The 23168-nt window shown below is 44.7% G+C and overlaps 1 protein-coding gene across 2 annotated transcripts; it reads left to right on the forward strand.

Moving 5' to 3' along the window:
* The first annotated feature begins 492 nt into the window (after positions 1-492).
* Positions 493-18180, forward strand: MALT1 (MALT1 paracaspase). Of its 2 annotated transcripts, XM_064736464.1 has the most exons (17): positions 493-858; positions 1622-1788; positions 2705-2826; positions 3207-3357; positions 3479-3657; positions 3890-3986; positions 4672-4704; positions 5756-5782; positions 6852-6884; positions 7721-7924; positions 10937-11114; positions 12256-12330; positions 12717-12844; positions 14354-14503; positions 15204-15361; positions 15549-15674; positions 16401-18180. In XM_064736464.1, the coding sequence occupies exons 1-17, from the start codon at positions 707-709 to the stop codon at positions 16863-16865; spliced, it is 2445 nt and encodes an 814-aa protein (XP_064592534.1). In that variant the 5' UTR covers positions 493-706; the 3' UTR covers positions 16866-18180. The 2 variants fall into 2 exon arrangements, with proteins under 2 accessions (XP_064592534.1, XP_064592535.1); XM_064736465.1 differs by lacking the exon at positions 4672-4704.
* Positions 18181-23168: the final 4988 nt, after the last annotated feature.

The following is a 23168-nucleotide window of genomic DNA, read 5'->3' on the forward strand; positions in this document are numbered from 1 at the left end:
GGCGCGGTGCCCCCTCAGGGCGCGGTGCCCTCCTCAGGGCCGGGCTCCCTCAGGGCGCGGTGCCCCCCTCAGGGCCGGGCTCCCTCAGGGCACGGTGCCCCCCTCAGGGCCGGGTTCCCTCAGGGCGCGGTGCCCCCCTCAGGGCTGGGCTCCCTCAGGGCGCGGTGCCCCCTCAGGGCCGGGTTCTCTCAGGGCGCGTGCCCTCCTCAGGGCTGGGCTCCCTCAGGGCACGGTGCCCCCCTCAGGGCCGGGTTCCCTCAGGGCACGGTGCCCCCCTCAGGGCCGGGCTCCCTCAGGGCACGGTGCCCCCCTCAGGGCACGGTGCCCCCCTCAGGGCCGGGCTCCCTCAGGGCGCGGTGCCCCCTCAGGGCCGGGCTCCCTCAGGGCGCGGTGCCCCTCAGGGCCGGGCTCCCTCAGGGCACGGTGCCCCCCTCAGGGCCGGGCTCCCTCAGGGCGCGGTGCCCCCCTCAGGGCCGGGTTCTCTCAGGGCGCGGTGCCCCCTCAGGGCCGGGCTCCCTCAGGGCACGGTGCCCCCCTCAGGGCCGGGTTCCCTCAGGGCGCGGTGCCCTCCTCAGGGCTGGGCTCCCTCAGGGCGCGGTGCCCGCTCTCCCCTCAGCCGGATCCCGCTCACCGCCCCGTCCCGCGCTGCCCGCACTCCCCACGCGGTGCTTCCTTCCGGGCGGCGGCACCGCCCCGGCGAGCAGCCATGGAGCGCGGCGCGGCGGGGCCGCTGCCCCTCAGCCGTCTGGCCGGGCCGCTGCTCCGCAGGCTCAGCGAGCTGCTGGACCGCGCGGCGCCCGGCAAGGGCTGGCGGGAGCTGGCGCAGCGCGCGGGGAGCCGCGGCACGGTGCGGCTGAGGTGAGCGCGCGCGGCGGGGCGCGGGCAGCGGTGCGTGTTTGTCTCTCTAATCCCCTAAAACACTGAAAGTCCGCTTGGTAAGTGACGGTATCACCACATACTGAAGTTATCTCGCCCCTAGGCTTGCATGGCACTGTGATTTAAGGAAGGAAACGTTGATGAATCTTTTCAGTGGACATACGTAACCTTGTATTCTCTTTAGGTAGCTGTCATTATTTCTTTGTGTTGATTGAATTGGCTGTGATTGAATGTGCGTGATGACAACGACACCAAAGTTGAATCTATAAAGTTCAGACACAGTTTAACTGCACTGTACAGTCGGTGTGTTAGGCTGGGCTCCAGCAGTCACTTGTTTACAGCAACTTTACAATCAGTCTTCCTGTTCTTTGAAGTTAAGAGTCTGACTCACTCTCTACGGCTTCTGAATTAGGCTCATGGAAATGAAAGGTGCTGTACTGCTTTTTCTGCTGACACTTTAAAAGTGAAAAATAGAAGTACATTTGCTGAGAATTATGAGGTACATGCATCTCTTTTACCATCGAGCTCACTAATACCAGTTTCTGTCTGTGGAGGTGTCACTGAATAACCTCTGAAGTCCTGAAACTTGAAAGAAATGCTGCAAATATGTCCGAATCAGCTAGGAATTTCCCATCTCTATTTTTAAAAATACTTTTATTTATCTCCAAGTGATTGCTTACCCAGGTCCTTTCTGAGAAAAAGGTATTGAGAAGGTGTGTGCCGTGTCTCTCTGCCATATTCACAGCCCTCTGGACTTGGAGCAGTGCTCCCTGCAGGTGCTGGAGCCAGAAGGCAGTCCCAGCTGGAGTCTCCTGAAGCTGCTGGGGGATCGGGGCTGCACTGTGCTGGAGCTGGCCGAGTCCCTGCAGGCCCTGGAGCACACAGAGGCTCTCCGGTGTCTCAGCCATTCAGGTCAGTTCTGGGCTGTGCTTTCACTGCAGCCCTGGATTTTAGACTGGCAACACTCAAGGTAGCCCTCTACAGTAACCAAGATCATCTTTAGTGCTTGCATTCTGGTAGCTGGGATGCAGATGATTGCTGAGGTTATTGGCTGATCTGATTCTGAGGTTAAATGTGAGCCAAGCTTTCGTGCAGTGTTGTAGCAGACTTGGACTTGGCTGGGTGTTGTCATTCAGTTTGCTGACTAGGGTTTGGTCTCCAGTGGATTTGGTTTTGGGACCATCCTGTAGCAAGATCTGGAATGGTTTAGGTTGAGAAAATAACTGCGTCATATCAAAGAGGTGTCAGAGTTGCTCTCCTGGCAGTTAAGCTTTGCAGTAGAAAATTTGACCTTGCAGAAAAAACCCCAGCCCTGTGTTCTGCAGGAGGCAGAGGCTTAAAGCTGAAACCAAAGATTCAGCTCACAAGAGTGCATAAGGAATAGCAGGAAAATGTGCTCTGTTGGACTTAAACTCTGACTGCTTTGACTCCCTCAGGCTGGGCCTTAATCTGAACAGCTCAAAGAAATTGTTGGGAGTGAGCAAACATTTAAAACTGAGAATATCTTTCCAAAAAGGGATCTGTGATACCATGAGACACATAATTTCCTTTAAAACTAAAATGCATTAATAATATACTTTAAACCTTTTATGAGCTTCATCGAGTACTGATCAGTTTGAGTATGGATTTTGTGTAGTGGAAGACAATTTTGAATGTCCTAAAGTAATATAACTAATTGGAGCTGTGTGTATACACAGTACAAACGAATTATTTTCAAGTATATTTAATGGCAAAAATGTTCTGTGCTCCAAGGGCAATTTAAATGCAAATATAAATGATGGGCTTGTATTTCTTCATAACTTTCCTATGTGTAAATTGTGTCTTAAAGGTGTAAGGATCGTTGTACAGCCAGACTCCCAAGCAGTGCTCTCTGGTCAGGTTGTCAAGCTGTGCTGCTGGGCAACAGGACACCCATTTGTGCAATACCAGTGGTTCAAGCAGGAAAGAGAGGTAAGAGTTCATAGAGAATGCAGCGTTTTTAAATAGTGAAAATAAAACATAATGATTTTGGATTGTCCTTTTTTTAAGACTCTTATTCACAATGAGAGAAGATTGCTGTAAATATTCATAAAACTCATAAAGTTTAAGAAATGATGGATGATCCTACAAATGTACTAAAACAAAACTGCGATTCTTTGCGTTCACACCACTTCATTCCTGGGGGCTGTGAATGTGGACTGGGGCAGAAAGGAAGCTGTAAGTTCAGTTGTCTCAGCCTACCAGTAAGCGAAGATGGTGTTAAGGACTTGGAAATCAATATTATAATGCTTGATCCTGGTTAAGGTTAAACCAATTGAAATTGAAGGACTTTTGGTTCACCTGTGATGCAGGTTCCCCATGGTAATTCTCCAGAGCTGGTTTTGAGTCCAGTGAGTGTAAAGGATTCTGGCTTTTACACCTGCCGCGTGAACAGTGAATCTTCTTTCACCTTCAGTCGGTGGGCGCGCCTTGAGGTTTGTGAGCCTCAGGATCCGCCTCGCGGTGAGTGGCACAAACACCTTCTCAAATGCCTTCCTGCTTTCTCCAGGCACAGGGTCCCTGTTGCTGTGCTTAGGTTGTCTCACACTTCCTTTTCTTGTTACTTCCTTTTCCTTTTTTTAAGGGCTCTTAACAAGTTTGCCTGAAAACAAGTTGTGCATTTGTAATCAGCCTCAGCCACAAAACCTGACAGTGGGGGATGCTTTGGTACTAGAATGTGGAGCTGTTGGAAACCCAATTCCTCATTACCAATGGTTCAGAAATGGATTTCCTTTGGCAAATGGGAGCAAAAATGTCTACACAGTAAGTTACTGCAATGGGTCACACCTGGGAGTGAATGTTAACCACTTTGAGCTTTCTATAGAAAGTTCCCTTGAAGAAAAGAATTTCTCCAGAACCTTGGTAACTTCTGATGAAGTGCTGCTTTTAGTTTTTTAACCCTTTTTTGCCTGTGGGGCTTAGATGCAAGGCTTAAATACCTGATGCAGGTATTTCTTGGAGGTCTGTTGGGATGATTGTGGTGATGCTTGCATAGGTGACATACGTGGATGTGGGACATCAAGGAACGTACTGGTGTCATGTGTTCAATGACCGGGAGGACGAAGACAGCAACAAAGTACAAGTCATTATAGGTAAGGAGTTCTTCTGTTTCATACAGGTCAGCTCCTTTGTCCATTTCTTCCACATCACTAAAATTTATTTTTGAAGCTTTCAGTATTAAGACAAGCACATGCCTTCTGTATTTTTAGTTTATCCATTTGTTAAAGCACCTGTGCTTGCATCCAGCAAATGGCATTTTAGAGTTTTGGGGTTTTATGGTAACCAGCACACAACTGCTGTCCCTTTTTGGCCCTGCCAGCATGTATGTGGCTTGTTAGCAGATTGCTAGCTGATTTATGCTTTTTGACAACTAAAAACCACTTTAACCCTTGCTGGGGATATGAACTCTGTTACTTGGAGTCCTTCAGCAATCAGGAGAGGTGAGATTGTTCATTTCAAGTAGAATGAATGAATGATTGTTCATTTCAAGCAGAATGAATGAATGATTGTTTATTTCAAGTAGAATGAATGAATTTCAGTGCCATGTATTTGCAGTGAACTGAAGAGGACTTCCTCACCTAAGCAATACCCTAGTGTAGTACTCCTGGGTTTCAGGAATCATTACTGTACAGTGTTATGGCCAATGCAAATTTACACTGCTGTAAAGTGAGCCACATTGCACAGCAGCCTGACAGTGCCCTTTGTCTTCCACCTCGTGTGCTAACTCTCATAACTGAGAGCTCATCTTCCAATTTTTTCCCCTCCTTAAAACACAAGGAAGGAAAGCTGTAGCAGTGGAGTGCACAGAAGGTAAGGTAAACCTCTAATTGTAGTTTTAAAAATTGGTGATGGGAGCGACAGGTTGTTGAGTGTGTTGCTGAAAGGCATATGTGGGTTTTCAGGCAAACCTGGGTTTAAAACAGTGATGGAGGATGCAACAGTCCTTCTGCATGTGCTTCTCTCTTCTTTGCCTGGACACCGTGATCTGGATCTCACAGGAGAAAAAACAGGCTACTTCCTTCTTTTGTGGTATTCAAGTGATCTGGAGATTTCTCTGGTGAGGTTCAGGAGGCAACATCCTAGCAAGAAAATCCGGAGATATTCAGGAACCTGGGTGATCTTGGAGAGCTGGCTAGAGCTAGTTCCAATGCCAGCTCCATGTCTGCAGAAGTGTTTGTAGCAACTTCCTTAGGATGATTTTTATTCTCCTGTGCATTGTTGCAACAGAGAGGAGAAGTGTCTTGTGACTGAAATGTTGGTGCCATCCCTCCGTTGGCTGCTGAGCATGTCAGAGTCTGCAGCATCTGCAGCACAGGGGATTGGGTACAGTGGTGCAAGGCTGCTCCCAGAGAGCACTGCTGCTTCAGAGATGTTCATTTTCTTTTCCCTGCTTTCCAGTGTTCTCAGAATAAAGAGGTGAAACCCCTGGTAACTTAGGATGTTTGAAGATTGTGTCTGAAGTCTTTCTGAATACACATGGCTTCCCAAAATCAGATTTTTTGCTCAGGATGTTGCTTTTTTTTCAGCCCTTCAAGCATCTGTTCTTCAGATTCTGATACCTTGTTCCTTTTTCCCTCAGCCTACTTGCATGCCTGTGGGATTGAGGTGTCCTAACTGTCCCCCCCTTTGTCTTTACATTTACTGTACTGCAATGCTGTGTCTAGCACAGCTAATATTGCTGTAGATTTCTTCTCGTGTGAAAAAGCACAAAAGGTTTGTTGCAATGCAAACAAAGTATTCAAATATTTTGTTTCTGTGTTCATCTTTGTTTAATAATAGCATGGCACTTATGTTTTTACTAATAAAATGGGGTTTCTGCTTCTTGTTTAAACTATTATTTTATTGGTGTTTTCCTTCACAGAAGATTTAAGTGATCCTCAGGAATCAGGTAAGTTATAAGTTTTGAAAAACTTTAACTTGTCATCTTCATTTTATGTTACACTGAAGGCTTGCTGGGTTGCAGTATGAACTTTGCAGTATTTGGATGTACCTGTAACTGAGAATTGAATAGCAGCTGGTATCACCTTAACAGCAGCACAGCTTTCTAGTTCCAAGAGATTGAACTTGAAGCATATAGAGAATCATAGGGGTGCTGTTTATAAAATAGCCCAAGGCTGCACATGTACATGCACAGATACAAAGGGAATTATCTTTCTTGTCTGGGGTTTCTTGGGGCTCCCAGTTTTAGCACATTGCTACTTTCTCAGATAATAAAAGTGAAAAAGATCTGAGGTGTCTGGCTATCACTCCTGTTGAGTGGCATATTTCTTCCAGTCATGTTGGAGTCAGCCAATGTGATCTGAAGCCTGTTAGGTGGTTAGTGTAGAAGTGCAGCTCCAGAGGGGATTATCCCTCATACAGTTTTCCCAAAGCCTCAACTCCCAAAGATAGTTTCCTGGGTTAGATATCAAATATGTTTATGCTTGCCCAGCCTCAGTTTCAAGCACTGAAGGGCTTCTCTGTCATACAGTGTCGTGTTATCCAGGTGAGCCGCTTTGGCACACTGCTTACTGTTTCTCTTGGCACAGCACTGGCTTTGCCACCCCTCTGTGAAGTACAGAATAAAAGAATTTTCACACTCAGATGGGAATCCCTGCTAAGCGTCTCCCACCTGGCATGTTGCATTTTGTTTGGAGAGGATGAACTGGTCAGATGTCATTGAAAATGCCAATGTGCAGTTTGTGAGATTCAGCATCTATTCTTTCTTAATCTATAGAATTAGCTATTCACATCCAGTCAGGATTGTTTGCTGGAAGAGGGTGAAGGAAATCATCTAAACAAAAACAACAATACCAACAAAACACCCCCAAACCCCACCAAAAACAAAGAGGGCTTTTTCCTGCATTAAACTAGCAAAGTGTTAGAGAAAGCAGTGCTACTAGACTGTGGCTGTGGGGAAGATGCAGTTCATTTTCTGTAGTCACTGACACGCTGCTCTTTTCTTCTATTTCAAACAGACCCACAAGAAGAATCAAGTCACAGACCTGTGGGTAAGTAGTTTTGTATTGAAATGACTGTATGCATTTGACATCTAGGATGCAGATTTTGCTGCTGCTGACACTGCCAGTGCAAGACCCATGGGGCAAATAGAGAGCTCCAGGGAGGGAGATGTGTGGATATTTGTGTAGTCCTTTTGGAATGCTTGCTTGCCCTTTCAGGAGTAAACTGTGCCAAGGGCACCAGTGCTTTTAGTGACCCTGTGAAGCATTTGCAGCTTCTCATAGGGGCTGTTTCAGCTTACTGCTTCAGATTGCTGTGCCAGGCCTTAGCCAGTGTGTTCCTGCATTCCTTTGAACCCTTGGAGCCAGTGCTATTGGGATGATGTGGTGGAAAGCATTGCTATCCTGTCTGCTGAGGAAATGCTGTCCTTGCAGCCCTCCCCATTCTGTCCTGTGGATGCTTTGGTGCTGAACTGAAGCTCATAATGAGATGGATAGCACATGTCATATGACGAATAGTTGCTGGGTTTTTAAATCACATTCTTAAATTTGTACTGTAGACTTGAGTGGTCAGGCATGTTGTCCTGTTGATACTTAACCAGATGGAAAGGCTGCTGGCCTCTGTCAGAATTTTATGGCTCTTTCAGGTTCATTAGTATGAGGGGAGTGTAAGTGTTCCCCTCTCACACAGGTGATTTTTTCCTTCAGGCTGAAAAGAGAGTTGAGCTGTGTTGTGGATGTGGGATGACTTGTAAAGTCAGATAAAATATTGTGCCTGAAGTGAGATTGATACCATTTTCACTTTGGAAAACTTTAAATTTAAAGGTGTTGAATCCATGGAATATATAAATGTGGCTTTTTTTTTTTTTCTCTCTGTGTCTTGGCAGCCACAGACAAGGTGGCTCTGTTAATAGGAAACATGAGCTACTGGAATCATCCCCAGCTCAAGGCTCCAATGGTAGATGTCTATGAATTGACCAGTTTGCTAAGGCAGCTGGATTTCAAAGTTGTATCTTTGCTGGATCTTACTGAGTCTGAGATGCGAAACGCAGTGGATGAATTTTTACTTCTCCTGGACGAAGGAGTTTACGGTAAGGACACATGCATCCCTTCTGAAGTAGGTCCATTTTGTATCAAGTAGCAAACGTGTGGTATTTGCCTCAGCTAAACAACCTTCAGGGTAAATATCATGTATGTAGAACGGGAAGAATAAGTTAAATTAAAGTCAGCATATCCTCTGACTTTGGTTAAAATGCTGTTGGTTCCTTTACTTTTACAACAGATCAGATGTTTGAACTTCATTCTTTAACCACACCTAAAACTGCACTGCAGGCTTTTATTTTGTTTGATAGTACTTTGCTTGCTTAGATTTGATTCTGGGCCGCAAAGCACGAGACAGATGTGGGGGAGAGCATGATGGAATTGGTGTATGGAGCAAAAGCCTTGCATGGAAAAGGCCAAGAGTGATCTGGTTTGGAGTGTAAGAAAAGTGCTCACGTTTTCTGCTGACTGCCATTATTTTGTCATTTTTCTAAGATTGTATTTGCTAAGATTGTATAGAAAACTCCAGAAATTATTTAGGACCAAGAGCAAAATATTTTCCCAGGTCCCTATTTATTGGATTGCAGAATTCCTGTAGTAAAAATCCATTTGAGAAAACATTATTTGATCCCTTTTTGGAACACAAGGTCAGCTTATTTCTTAGCATGATTTTTTTTACGGATGTGTTACCTGATGCTCTCTCTGTGCAGAACTGCCTGCTCTGACATTTGGGCATTTATATCTGAGCCAAAACCTGCCTGACACGAAGCCTCAGTCTGGCAGGAACATGAGGCTTTTGAGAGCAGTTTGCTTTTATTATTCCCTGGGAAATAGATAGCCTTATCTATTTGGGTGAGCTTTGAGATTTTTGCACCTTCTCAATTTTTCTCCCTAATTGTGGACATGAATGTAGCAAATAAAGTACTGAAAGGCTTTAATTAATTTCTCAGCAGCACCATATGCAAACTCTTACATGGCATATTTTTGCAGTTATACTTTTCCAGCCAGTTGATACAAAAGGTAAGCAGAACAGTTTTCAGTGGTGTGTGGCAATAACTACTTCTGTTTAAAGGATTACTTTGTTTTTTCTGCATAGTGGCTATGAATGGCTTAAAGCCTGTAAAAGATGCTGTCAGAGCACAAATAGGTAACGATTTATTGCCTTTTCTAGTGGGCATAGCTTCAAATAGAAGAGGCATAATGACTACTGCCGCTTAGTCCCTGCTACATATAAACCTGATGCTTACTAGGTTGTGTAATTCTGGCTTGCTGCCAGGAAAGTGGCATTTCAGATGCTGGTCCTTAAGAGCAGGAGTAGTAAACAAATGACGATGACTGTCTCCTCTGCTGTCTCAGTCTGTGCTTTTCTAAATGTAGGTTGCAATTAACATTGTATTCCACACAGGGTAAAAGCACTGACCCATGTGTTTGAAAGGCTAAAGATATTTAGGCTGCTTTCTTTTTAAATGAGAGGGACTGAGGGAGGGAGGGAGGCAGATATCAGTTAAATGCTGACGTCTCTGAGGAACTTGAGCCTACTTAAAATTGTTGTGTGTGTCTCTGTTGAGGCCCTCCAAATATGTTTACTCCACTTACCCCAGGTATGTGCAGATTTATTTCTGATCTTGAGCTCAACGTGTTAGCTGTTGCAGGTACTTGGCACGTAGCACAATCATCTGCCGAGGATAGAAAAGGAATGTGGTCAGTCACTCCAATTACTTACAGAATATATGCTCAGATACAGAGAATCTTAAATATAACCCTGATTTAAGTCCTGGAAATGACATGAAGACTTTCTTTTTAGCCTAGGGCCTAGACACAAGGTTATGCAGTTGCACTTTATACCATTTTTAGCTCTCTTGAAGCTCGCCAAGCTCAGGTAGCCCTCATATTTTCATTTCTTGTAGCGATGTGTACTGAAAAGGTGAAAACATCTAGCATGCCCGCCTCCATCAGCTAGTACGTTAGGGTGAGGCTTATTTTGGGTTCTATCAGAATCTGCTAGTGTTGTAATGACTTAAATGTTTCAGCAAATGTTAGTAAGAATAACAACATAAGAATATGGTATCTCCAACCAGCATAAATTGTCAGATTTCTGTTAACTTTTATTCAGCTGAGCACTGTACTCTAATTGCAGATCTGACCCACAGACTGCTTTGACTAGGTAAATAAAAATTCTTTTTAGAAGGTGGAATTTGCGTCATTAAGGAAAACCAGCACTGGGAATAGGCAATAGGAAAATTCAATTAAATCATACAAGCCTCTGGTAACTGCATTTTATGGCAGTAGAGATTATTGATTCTAAGATCATCTAATCTTCATGCAAATTTAAATGACTTTAATATTGGACATTTTTATTCATATAAGGAATATCTAAGTCCTAGCTTGCAGTTCCCTTTCTCGGGGTTGAGAAAAACTTTCTTGTTTTATTGAAGATTCTAAATCTTAAAATGTTGTAGACTGTTGTGCAGTGACACATGAGGGACATGATGGCAGGATAATAATTTCTGGGTAGATAAGCATGCAAAGAGTTTGTTTAGTAGACCCAGAAGAGTCATGAGTCTGTGACTAGGAGATATAGCTGCAATCAACTGAACATGAGCTGTTGGTAGTCGGTAATGGGGATGTCCTCTGGAGTCCTACCAAACTCTTCAGCATTATTTTTTTTTCTGTCTATAAGCTGCAGACTTAGTGCTGCTCAGAGCTTAGTAATTGCACATGTGGAGAAGATGTTTTATGGTTGGCACATCTCCTTGTTCCTGTCTGTGAATTACACATAACAGGCTGTCTCTGTTAGAGGTTATAGCTATTAGAGCATTTTAAGAGTATTTAACTTTGTGTGTTTATGCAAATGTCTAACTGATTCTATTGCATGTGTGATTTTTGTGCTCCTTTTAATTTATTGCGTTGGTGTATTGCGGAGTTGATGTAATTGTGGCTTGGAGTGGCTTCAGTGAGCTCCCTGGCCTATAGTCAGCGCTGTGCATGACAGTTTTGACCCCTTTTGAAATGGACAGAAGTCTCTGATGCCCTGCTCACTATGGCACCTGTTTTGAACTCAGGTTTGTTGTACTATGCTGGCCATGGCTATGAAAACTACGGGAACAGTTTCATGGTCCCTGTTGATGCCCCGAACCCGTACCGCTCAGCCAACTGCCTGTGCGTGCAGAACATCGTGCGGCGGATGCAGGAGAAGCGGACGGGGCTCAACGTGTTCCTGCTGGACATGTGTCGCAAAAGGTACCCCCTGCACCCGGGAGCGCGCTGGCCTCTGCTCTCTGGGCTCCTCACAGAACGCTGGGCCTCCTGCACATCAGGCTTCAGGCTGAAAACTCACTGTACTGCAAAGTCCATGGTTCTGGGGATTCACAGCCTGCACCCGAGTGCTTTTAGCATCAGTCGGATGCACCCAGACTGGTGCCCACGGCTTTGGATAGAGATGTGAACCTGGTGGTTAGACTTTGTCCCCATGGGTACATACCTGCCTCCTGATTTCAATGACATTTATTTCTTTTCTGCTGCTGTTTTTTAGACATTATAAACAGACTGATCAGATAAAAGTAAAATTTGGCATCTTAAAGAAGAAACAGGACCCTTTCCCCTGGGATTATTATCCATATTCTTCATTACAGGGAGGAAGGAAAGCCCTGCGATCAAAGGCATGTTAACTTAGCAGAAGGGCTCAAGTGAAGTGCTTATTTTAGAATTCCTGAGAGCCATGGATTTTGCTTCTATACTGAGGATGTTGTATCTTTATTTAGAGGTTAAAAACAATTTTTTCTACACAAAGTACTGTGTTCATTCCATGTTGAGAAACTACTGTGATCAATTAAACTTGCACTTGAAATCAGCTCTTCAGTCAGCACTTCTGGCAATTGGTCTCTGAGGAATGTTTCATAACAGAAAGTTGCTGGCACTTCAGTATCTGTGGAGCCTCCAAACTTCTTTGCTAATGAAATGCCCATGACCCAATTCAGCTTCACAATCTGCTGTCCAAATAGAAAATCCATCTACGTAAGCTTTGTACTAACAGCGCCATGTTTGGCGGGGAAAAGAGAAATTTTAAAAAACATGGCATTTTTGAAATAACCTAAGATGGGTGGATATCAGAACTGTGTTTTGCAGAGATTGCAGCCAGACTCTACTGGTTAGTACAGCATGCCCTTCTCTGGGTATGCCTGGTGGCTCTGTCTTTGCACTGCCCTCAGGCAGAGTGTTGATGGTGCTGGCTTTTGTATTTGAGCAGTCAGGATTCATTACAGACTTGGAGGAGTGAAACAAATTACTGGTTCTGAACTCTCTCTGTTTTGTGTTTTGATTTTGTTGCCATTATGAGTTCTCAAATTACTATTTTACTTTCTTGTGTTTCCATTTATTACAGAAATGAATATGATGACACGATTCTTATCTTGGATGCTCTGAAGGTTACAGCCAACATTGTTTTTGGATATGCAACGTAAGGAAGTTATTCTTCTGTGCCACAGAAATGACTGAGATTGTATAGCTGTTCTTTTTCAGAATTGTGCTGTGGGCCAGTAACCTTGGTCACTTTTCAAGTGCAAAAACTGCTGAATAGAAGTAGTCAGGAGCTTTACTAAAATTGTCAATAAGAAATTTCAACTCCTCATATGAGCAGTTTGAAGAACAGGTCTAGTCTGTGGTGTCATTTTTAAGAGAAACTTCCATCAGCTGCTTGCAAGGGAACATGAAGAGCAGGTTGGCCTTGGACACAGCCTGATTTTCAAATTGTAGGGTTTCTTTCCCCATTCCCAGTATAAATTTACTCTTAATCCTGCAGGTTTTTCAGTGTTTTTTCCTTGACCAATGCTGATGATCTCACAGGTGCCAGGGAGCAGAAGCTTATGAAATTCAGCAGCTGGGGTTGGCCAATGGAATCTTCATGAAGTTCCTGAAGGACCGTTTGTTAGAAGACAAGAAGGTCACTGTTCTGCTTGATGAGGTTGCAGAAGGTGAACTCCAGCTTACTGCACTAAGTGTCCTCAGTCTGCGTTACTGAAAACAACTTTGCTTCTGTGTCTTTCCTCTCATGGTGAATGTGTTACACAAATTAAATCTTTCTTGTTGTGCTTTGTTCAGATACCAGGTGATACTGACCAGCATATGAAAAACATTCCTGATGCTCAGCCTCTTTAATAGTGCTCAGTTTTATACTTTCCTCTTCAGTGAACCTTATTTGTTCTGAGTATCTTTCAGCGTGGAGCTTTGAATTGTCCATCCACAAAACTGCTCTTCTGTCTGTGGTGCCAGCTGCTTGTGGTAGTCCAGTCGTTTGCATGTTCATTTAAACAATTAACATAATCCTACTTGCCTCAGGGTGCTATAGCAATGATAATGATTTGTTCTCTAAGTGCAGTAAAAAGAGCAGTGCCCTGTGTGAATTTGCCTGGCTCAGTGATTGTATTTTTGATGGAGAAGCACTAAAGTGAAAAGTGTGGAGGGAAAGCATACTGCTTCTGTGCAGACACCTGCTCCAAGCACAGGACAGTGTCGGACTGGTGTGTGTGGGTGCAGCAGCCTGGGGCAGCTGCAGGTCGCAGAGCTCTGTGTTCTGTTCAGGAGTGCAGGGAAAGTTTGACTGGTCAGGCAGCATGGCAAGCACTGGGAGTATTCCCAGGTGCTGGGTGCCAGGGAGTACACAGGTTCTGTGCAGACAGTGCCACAGCAATGTTCCCATTGCTGTAAGGAAACGGGAAAGGCTGTAGCCTGCTGGCTCCGTGGTTCTTGCTGTGCTTGTGCCACAAGAGTGCAGTGCTGGCTCATGGTCAGCTTGGTGACCACTAGGTCCCCAAGCAGGTCCTTTCCTGCAGATCTGTGTCCCAGTGAGTCAGGGCCCTTCATGGGCCTCTGCAAGGGATTTTTTCCTGCTTGGGAGCAGAACTTGGTGTTCCCTGTTACTGGACTTGATGACATTCCTCTCTGCTCAATTCCACAGCCTGTCCAGGACCCTCCCAAGAGCAGTACAGTCTTGTGGGGGATCAGCCACTCCTCTCAGTTTTTAATCATCTGCAAACTTTCCAGGTTTTGTTCTCTCTCCTGACACATAGGTCATTAGTGATGCTGTTAAATAATCAATATTGGACTCTTGTATCTAAACCTAAAATACTCCCCTTGCCCCCAGTTCTTTACAATAATCTCCTCCAATGGAATTACTCACATTCTTGAAATTAGCCACTGTAATTAGGACCTTACCCAGTCAGAGCTGTGATGCTGCTTGGACTGGCTCTGAGGAACAGGACAGTGTTGGCCAGGCTGCATGCAACCCCTTGGGGCTCTGCAGAGCTGCTTTGGCCTTCAGGGAAGGAAGAGCTGAGCAAGGAGTGCCTGTAAAACTGCAGCTCTTGATGGATGTGCTGGCTCTGCCATAACCACAGTAACCACACATTGCAGGAAAGTACCTAATTCAGTTGGAATTGCAGCAGCATTGATTTTAAAAGAACCTCTCTGCATCTTGTTTTTAGATATGGGCAAGTGTCCCCTTACCAAAGGCAAGCAAGCCCTGGAGATCCGCAGCAGCTTGTCAGAGAAAAGGGCATTAACTGATCCTGTTCAGCAAAGCACATCTTCTGCAGAGTGCCTGGCACGGAACCTGCAGTGGGCCAAGGCTCATGGTACAGTACAGTCTGCTTTCAGATGACCCTGCTGCCGTGATGGGGGAGGGAGGGCAGGCACTGCTGAGTGGAAATGGAAGAAGTGCAAGGCTATAGCTACATTTTCATTACTATGTTCAGTTGGAAGTTTTTGGGTTGGGGCTTACCCTTACATGAGATAGTAATGAACAAGGTGATATGTAGAATTACGTATATTCAGTATATTTAAGACCACTCAGACCCTGGAGGGGAGACTTATGGGTTGTCTGTCTCCTGGGACAGAACTGCTTGTCCAGCAGTGACATTTGTAAGATGTCACTGCTCTCATTCTAAAGTCAACACCTAAAATAGCCAGGTGAACTGTATAGTAAATGTGCATGATGAAAAGAAGTTTCCAATGCAGACAACTAAGAAAACTAAAATAAGTCTGAGATGAGTTCCAGGTTTCCTAGCCTTTTAAGAAGGCCAGTGGGGTTTAAGACCTGTTTTTACCTTTTGCACCTAAACCTGTTGGAGTACATCTTCAAATTTCTTTGACTGTTGGGGCAGAGGGTCAGGGATGGCATTTCTAAGACCACTTGTCATATAGGAAGGCTCTCTCAGAGATGCAGATGTTTATTTGAGCCCAAGCATTTAATTCTTGTTTGTTAAATGATTGAAAAAGAAAAATGTATATGCTAAATTTATATTTAGGCTGTAACAATGTTTTATTTATTGGCAGAGCTTCCAGAAAGTATGTCCCTTGAATTCCAGTGTGGTGTTCAGATTCAGCTGGGGTTTGCAGCAGAGTTCTCCAATGTCATGATAATCTATACACAGATAATTAAGAAGCCCCCTGAAATCACAGCTTGCAGAGCCCACATCACAGACTTCCCACTTGTAAGTGCTTCCTGCTGCTGTCTCATGATCTCGCTCCGCTGAAGTTGAAAATTTTCTGCTCCACCCATATCAAGTTGCATCTTGTATAATAAAATGGATCTAAAGTGCTTTAACTTATCCAACTGAAAGAAAGACTATTTTATGATCTACAAATTCTATATCATCAATTAAGTTATCTTTTTCTTAGGACTTGGATGTAGATCCTAAAGAGGCCAATAAAGGAACTCCTGAGGAAACTGGAAGCTATTTAGTATCAAAGGATCTTCCCAAACACTGCCTCTACACCAGGCTGAGTTCACTGCAAAAGCTAAGGGTTAGTATATACTGTTCATTACGAGTTTGCCCAGGTAATTGACACTGTTTATGTTGCTTTGCAGTTCTGTTGAGGCAGCTGTGTATCGTTACTGTGATAAGTTCTTTGGAGGGAAAGAATGGATAATAACACAGTTCAGTGACTTTAATTTCAGCTGAAAAGTAAAAGGCAGGGAATTAATGCATATGCAATCCTGAGGCCAGTGTGCAAGGCCCTTTGTATTTTCCAGGCCCATGCTAAACTTGGCCAAGATGGTTGTTTTTGTGCAGATCACCTATTGCATGCTCTGAGGGTGTTCCTGTGCTTTTTAGGAGGAACATGTCCTGAAGCAGAGCTGCCTCTTACACAGTCATTAGTAGGAGATGAAAGTGTTGTGTATCTTGTGTTGTGTTGTGTTTTTGAAAGGTTCTCTTCAGCAGACTGGGGCACTGCTAAGTGTCTGTATGTTTGTGTCAGGAGCATCTGTGCCAGACACAGCCTGGCATCTCTCCTTCGGGGCTTTTGGCAGTTGAGGTAACACAAGTGCTTCTGGAAGTACAGACTGTTCAGTGAACAAGCAGTGGCCAAAAGAGGACCTCAGGAAACAAGGCCTGCCCATTGTGTCTCTGGCTCCTAAAGAGGTCACTCTGCTTCTCCAGGAGACTGGAGCCTCCTTAAGTGTTTCCTGTAGTGTTTATTTGCAGAGGAAGTATAACTTTTTCTCTCCCCTTCTTTCTGCTTTTACAGGAACATTTAATCTTCACTGTTTGTTTGCACTATGAGTATTCAGGAATAGAAGATACAATGGACGAAAGAAAGGAGATTAATGTTGGGAAGCCCCTTATTGCTAAATTAGGGCTTCAACCTGGATTCAAACCCAAGAACTGTCTCCAGACATGTTGCATGCCTGGTTATCCTTTTCATAATCCAGCAGAATCGAGTCCAGAGGCAGCTGAATACTACATCCCTAGTCATTGCCAACCCAGTTCCTCTCCAGGTGTTTACCATCCACACTGTGCTTGCTCAAACAGCATCACACATCCAGAGGCATGTTCCTGCAATGGAACTGCCAGGATGTTGGCTCCAAGACACAAAGTACAGCATTACTCACCCACTGTGGAAAAGCAGAATGTACCAGTAGAGACCACTGATGATACTCTTGAACTGGAGTTCTTCCTCTCTGACAGCCTGAGCTTCTCTGAACAGCAATAGCTGGGATGTGTTTGGAAAGACCAGAGTGGCATCCTTGAACAGAGGGGCTCCCACACTGCCTCTCCATCTTCTGGACAAGGCCCTTGGAGAGTCTGGAGTAGGTGCTGTGAATGAGACTGTGATGAAAATTTTTAATACCTTAAGAGACAAAACTGGACCAATAGATTTAGGAATGAAAAATGCATTCTTTCTAATGTTTTTTTTCACCTACTATTTGTTGTTTGGTACAGAGAAAAATCTGAACTGCTCCAGGTTTCCTATGCTGTTCTTTGGCCATTGTGTGTTAGGATTGGTCACTGATGTTGCAGTGCCTGGGATGCAGCCAGAGAGCAGCTCTGACTGCATTCCCCTCTCTGATTGCCACATGTCCAGTGTCTGGCAGCATCTGAGAGGGCTAAGATCTGTACAAGAAACCCAAAACCTGAAGAGCCAACAAATTGACATCACTTTTGATTTTAAGAGAACCTTTGATTATCAGAGGGAGCAAAGTCACAGAATCATACTGTGGTGGATTGTTTCTATTTTGATTTTTCTTTTACATAACACTCTTAAGGTTTTTGCTGATCTGATAGCTGATTCTTCATGTTCTGGAAGAACACTAACTGGAAAGATGAGGGCAAGTGCCTGCTCAGCAAGCAAGGTATTGTATGGTCAGTCTCACAGACATGCTGAGGGCGAAAACAAGAATCACGAGAAAAGTGATGTTTATTAGGTCATTGAAAGTCTTGAAAATGCAAAAAGCATTGGGGTGTAAGGAAACTAAAATCAAAGGGAGTTTTCAGACAGGGGTAGTAGCTTTTCCTGTACTGGTAATATTGAGAGGAAGAATTGCTTTCATTAAGATCCTCATCATAAAAACAAGATAAGTGAATGCTATTGAGGCAGACTAGCCAGTTTCAATCTGCAGTGGAGAGTGCTGCGATCTGGTGGCCTGGCAATGTCCTGGTGTGGCCATAAAACTTTTGAGATGGGAATGTTAATGTTTCTTTAAATCTGGTGATCTTTAGGTTGCTCTGTGCTGAAAGGTGGATATAGGTACATGGATATAGCTATTTCCAGGATGACAGCCATGCTTGAAGTAATCTGTACATGAGCTTGAATTTCTGTTTTCCTTCTGCAGGATGTTAAGTAGCATCATACCTATTAATGAATGAGATCTACCTGCATTAACTATTCTGTGCAGTTGACTTCTAAATCAGATTGTAGCTTGAGACATGCTCTAGGAGTGTGCTACTTAGTTAATACTTTGTCAGTTTCCTAATTTGTATAAAAGCTTATTATTTTTTCTTACTGGGTAATAAATTGTTGTCCATAAAATTATGTACTATGTGCATATGTAGTTGCTACATTCTTCTACGCCTTCCAGCCTTAACGAGCCCAAAACTTTATTGAAACAAAACATGTGAGGAAAGGTTTTCCTTAACAGAAAAGGGGAAATCTGAATCATGAGCTTCAGCTCAAGATATACAGATCTGGGCCTGGGCTTGATAGCCTTGCTCCTCGAAGCTCAACCCTTGCCTCTTGAGAGGTGCAAAGGTGTTTGATCTTTAATAGGTACCCTTGGACATATTTGTATATGCATGTATGTACTTGTGTGTGTGTGAATTGATTTAAATCCTCTCTGGGCAGTATAGTATGGATATTGCCATCTTAGATCTAGAATTAAATTCCTGCTGCGCTTATAGGAATTGAATCATTTCACAAATGTTAAATAGTCAGCAGTTAGGTGGTGCCAAATTCTTCAGGCATAAACCCCTGCCCAGCTCTGAGCCCTGTGACTCAGCAGCAGGGCCTCTCTTAGCCTTTGGCATTCGTGGTGCCTGTGTAAATCATTCTACATTGATTCTAGATGGATTTTCCTCGTGTGCATCATCCATGTAGCAGTTACCAGAGTGAGCCCCGCCATTCAACCTCATCACCCTTTTGCACACTTATATTAAACTTGCAAATACCTTTAACAGAGTTCTCTGAGTGACCTAAATCACTCAGACTTGTCCAAATTGTATGACAAAAGTCTGCCTGTGGCAGTAGAGTGTGTAGAGGAAAACTTTATCTTTCTGAACCCTCTTTAAAAAGAGAATGGTGATGGAAAGGCATTTTCTCACTGCAGCACTGTCTTTAGGAAGTGCTCTGTTTTAATTATTAGTGTTTAGAATGAAATACTCTGGTTCTTCAGTGCAAACAGCACTCATGTCCTTTGGCCTAGGTCCAGGAAAGCACTTTAAAAGTTCAACAGATATAAATTAACATTGCAGTCTAAGTGAAATGGGTGGGATTAAAAGACATGCCTAAACCTAGGTAGTTGTTACCGCTCTCTTTGACTTGTGGTATGCATTCTAAATCAAAGCCTCAGGGGTTTGTTTTTTCCCTACACTGCAGTTATTTGCAGATAATTATTTTTTGCTGAAGTATCTGGTAGGCTAAATTACTTTGCCCTCTACTGTAGCATTGCTGTATGGTTTTGTGTAACTGAAGTGTTTGTTACCTGGGTTTGGATGTTGAATACGTTAAGAAGGAAGGTTTAAGGTAATCTATGTAAACTCAGGCTTCTCTGGCAAAAGAAGGGTTCATGTGCTTCAGAAAGGCCTCTGGCTCACAAGACCATGTGCACCATGGAACTCTTCAGCAGATCTCAGGGCTGGCGTTGCTGTCTCTGTAGTTACTGCCTTGGTTCATGCATCAACTACTCTTCCTCATTCTGTCAGCTAATTAGTAACTTTGGCAGCTTTCACGTGCAGTAAGCTGCTGGGCTATGTTCACCTTGACAGAGATTCCTCAGTGCTGTAATGTGGATATGTTTCAGTATTATTTCTTCCTTGCACAGAATTTTAGTTCAGGTACAGTAGGATCTGCTCACATTTTAGAGTGCAGCAGTGTGAGCTCCAAGGTTTTTGCTGGGAATTGGAGATAGGTTTAAAGTATCAGGTGGAGGAGAGCAGGTTGGGAATTTGGTTTGTTGGGTTTTTTTAAAGATTGATCATTTAGTAATTGCAGTAGTCAAGGAATGGAGCGGGGACACTTCCATGTTGTGGCATTTAGGCAGTTAGTAATCTCTAAGGTATGGCTGCAGCAATTCAGTCATAGCAGGCTTATTTTAAGAGCTAACGAGAAGTGCTGTGTCCCGTGCTTGTCGCTGCAGGCGGGAGCAGGATCCCTGCGGGGCTGTGTTACCACAGCGACAGCCTCCACATCTGCAGCGCCTGTGGGAGGGAGCCCCGGCCTCCCCCTCTGCCCTGCAGGCAGAACCTGCTGCCACCCTGCTCCCAGCCTTCAAAGCCACTTGCAGGCAGCATCAAAAGCCTTCAACCTGTTGTGCAAATTACTTCACTACACATAAGATAAAGCAGCTCTCCGATGCTTCCTGGGCTCTCTGATGACTTAACGTGGTGGTTATGATTTATTTCATCTCTCTAAACATGCACCAGCTCTGCTTCCCGCCGTCCTGCAAGAAGAGGGATTGACTGTGCGTGGCAGGACAGGCTCCCCGAGTACTCTGAGCTGCAGGGACCTACAAGGATCAGGGATCCAGCTCCTTGCTGTGCACAAGGCCAGTCCCAAGAGTCACGCCCTGTGCCTGAGAGCATTGTCCAAGCGCTCCTGGGGCTCTGGCAGTGTTGGGGCTGTGATCATTCCCTGGGGAGCCTGGTCAGTGTCCTACCACCCTCTGGGAGAAGAACCTTTTTCTAATATCTAACCTAAACCTCCCCTGCCATTCCCTTGGGTCCTGTCAACAGTCACCACAAAGAAGATATCAATGCCTACGGAGGTAAGCACCTTTTCTGTGGGTTGCCATCAGGCAGCTTGTCAGCAGTTGCTCAGATTATTCCCCTCTGAAAGCTGTTTTCCAGAGCTGTAGGTGTTTAAAGCAGTCCCAGGAGTCTTCTCTGTTCACATCCTGTCTTCTTTGTGCCTGCCTGCTCTTTTCCTCTCTTTCCTCTTCTGCTGAATGCCAGCAGTATGCATGAGACTTGCCTTGCAGGACCAGGATTGGTCCAGAAATTTTTCAGGACTGCTTTGAGATATTCATAACATACCAAATCTGATTTTTTTTGGTCTATAAGAAGCATAACAGTTTTTAAGAAGCTACAGAGTCACTATACAACACTAGTTTGCTGATTCTCAAAGCTTTGTAGGCTTTGTTTCATGCCTGCCTCAGGGATATGCAGAAAATTGCTGCAGATTCTGGTTCAGTGTTGCAGCTGCAAGAAAACACAATTTTGTAACACCTATTGGATTACTAACCCTTATTTTAGTGGAAATAGTGGGTTTATTTGAATCAGAAAATAGCTGTGCTTCAGGACAAGCTGTTTAGCCATGCTGGCAGGTGGAGAACTGCAGCTGTTTGCACCTCACTGCATCCCAGCACATGAATCAGAGGTGGGACTCATTACCACTGCAGAGCCTCCCTGCTGGTTCCTCTCTTGCTGTCTGCACTGGGATAATCGAGGTTTTGACAGGAGTACAACATGCTTTCCTGTGGTGGGACACGCAGGAGCAAGTCACTTGCCAGCTGGAGTGAGTTTTACTTGGAATGAGGTGCTGACCCTCCACTCTGGTGTTGCCTTGCCATCAGCATCTTTTTTCCTTTTCTGATCTGATAAGAGCCACATGCCCAGCAGGCCCTTAGTACCCTGCATGTGCTGGGACACCTCTACACCTCCCATCATCCTGTTCCATAAAACAATCCATGGGAACTCCTCATCTCTGCTGCTGGCAATCCAATAATCCCTTCTTTTCTTTATAAACTCCGATAAACAAAAACCTTTTTTTCTTGTTGTTTTGTGGAAACTGTAAGTTTCCACAACTGGAAAAGCTCTGCCTGATATCATGCAATAATTCTTAACAGAATATAATAGTAAAGAAGGATTAAACCCAGGTTTGTTACCTAAAGGTTCCCAAGATAAATAACTGCCCTTTCTCAAGTAGTTTTGTTTACAGTTATTTTCCTTTTAGACTAATTAGTTAAGTATTTTCTTATTGCTATAGTCTTGATGCTAGACAATAGTTACGATACCGTCAACGTGTAGTTAATAACAGGGCTGTCTTGAGAATGGTATTAATAATGTTTTTCCTTATATGAGTTATCCTGAGTCACTGGTGACAGCAGCTTCTCAAGCTGGCAGATGGTGTCTCTGTAAGAAAACATGTTTTCTTGCCTTGCCCATCAGTTCATTCCCAGACTGAGCAAAGAGAACTCGGTGGTAGTAGCATCTGTTGATGGAATAGTTCGTGTTAAACTCCATCTGCCTGCCAGCTCTAGGATGTTCAAACTGTGGTGTATATATAAGGTACAAAAGGTATTATTAGAATTCTGATGTATCACAAACTAGAGTGGGTTTAGTTATGTAGGATGGACATTTTTGGACAGTTCTAAGAAGTAATAAAAAAAAATCTCATGAGTAGAGAGATGTTGCTCAGCAGTTGCTTTTTCAGCCTGCATTATTATTTGCAGCCATGCAGTGCAAGATGGAGTGATTTGATCTGAAGCCAAGCCAGTTCTCGCATGGCGGCTGTGTGGGAGCCTGATTTCTGAAGCAGAGGTTTCAGAAAAGATTCCTGGGGCTGGAAGGGAGGATGACCCCTCCCAGACAAGGTGAGCCTGTAGTTTGGCCAGGCAGGTGCAGGCAGCCCCAGCAGTGTCACTGGTGACAGCAGCAGGTGCCTGGCTGTTGGCTGCCGGGGGCCCCCACGCTGTGTGGGGAGCCCTGTGTGCCCCCACAGCTCGTGTCCCGCAGGGAGCCGTGCTCGGTCACTGGGGCACCTTCCCGGCAGGGGCTGCAGCTGGAGCTGGAGCTGCTGCAGTTGTTTGTTCACATGCACCAAGTCAAGAGCCTGCCCACCTGTACTGCAGAGGGCAATGCCATCTGGGACTGCTAATCCGGCTGATGGACCTGAGCACGGGCTGCTGCTGAGCAGTGAAACCCTTGGGGCTGGATGCTGCTCTGGCGGCTCTCCCCTCCTCTGTACCCAAGACTTTTATGGCAGCAGACAGGAAAGCTTGCAACATGGGAAGTAGTGTTGTTACACAAACGAAATGGAATTTGTATAATCCTGACTCATCTTCAGTAGGTGGGGATGAATCAGATGTCCTTTTTCCAGCAGGAGATGCCAAGGACCAGCATGGAAAGTATGAGTGCTTGAAAGACTCCCTGGCCATGCAGGCCACAAACCAGCAAGGTGCCTTGATTTTAACTTTGCTTTCATTGTAGGAAGATCATCACGGGCAGCTTGGAATCAGGAACCACAGCCAGGCTGAGCTGCTGCTGCCACCCTCATCTGTGAGGGCAGCATTTCCTGAAGTAA

Source organism: Zonotrichia leucophrys, chromosome Z (genome assembly GCF_028769735.1).
Source record: "Zonotrichia leucophrys gambelii isolate GWCS_2022_RI chromosome Z, RI_Zleu_2.0, whole genome shotgun sequence".
Classification (NCBI taxonomy): Eukaryota; Metazoa; Chordata; class Aves; order Passeriformes; family Passerellidae; genus Zonotrichia; species Zonotrichia leucophrys.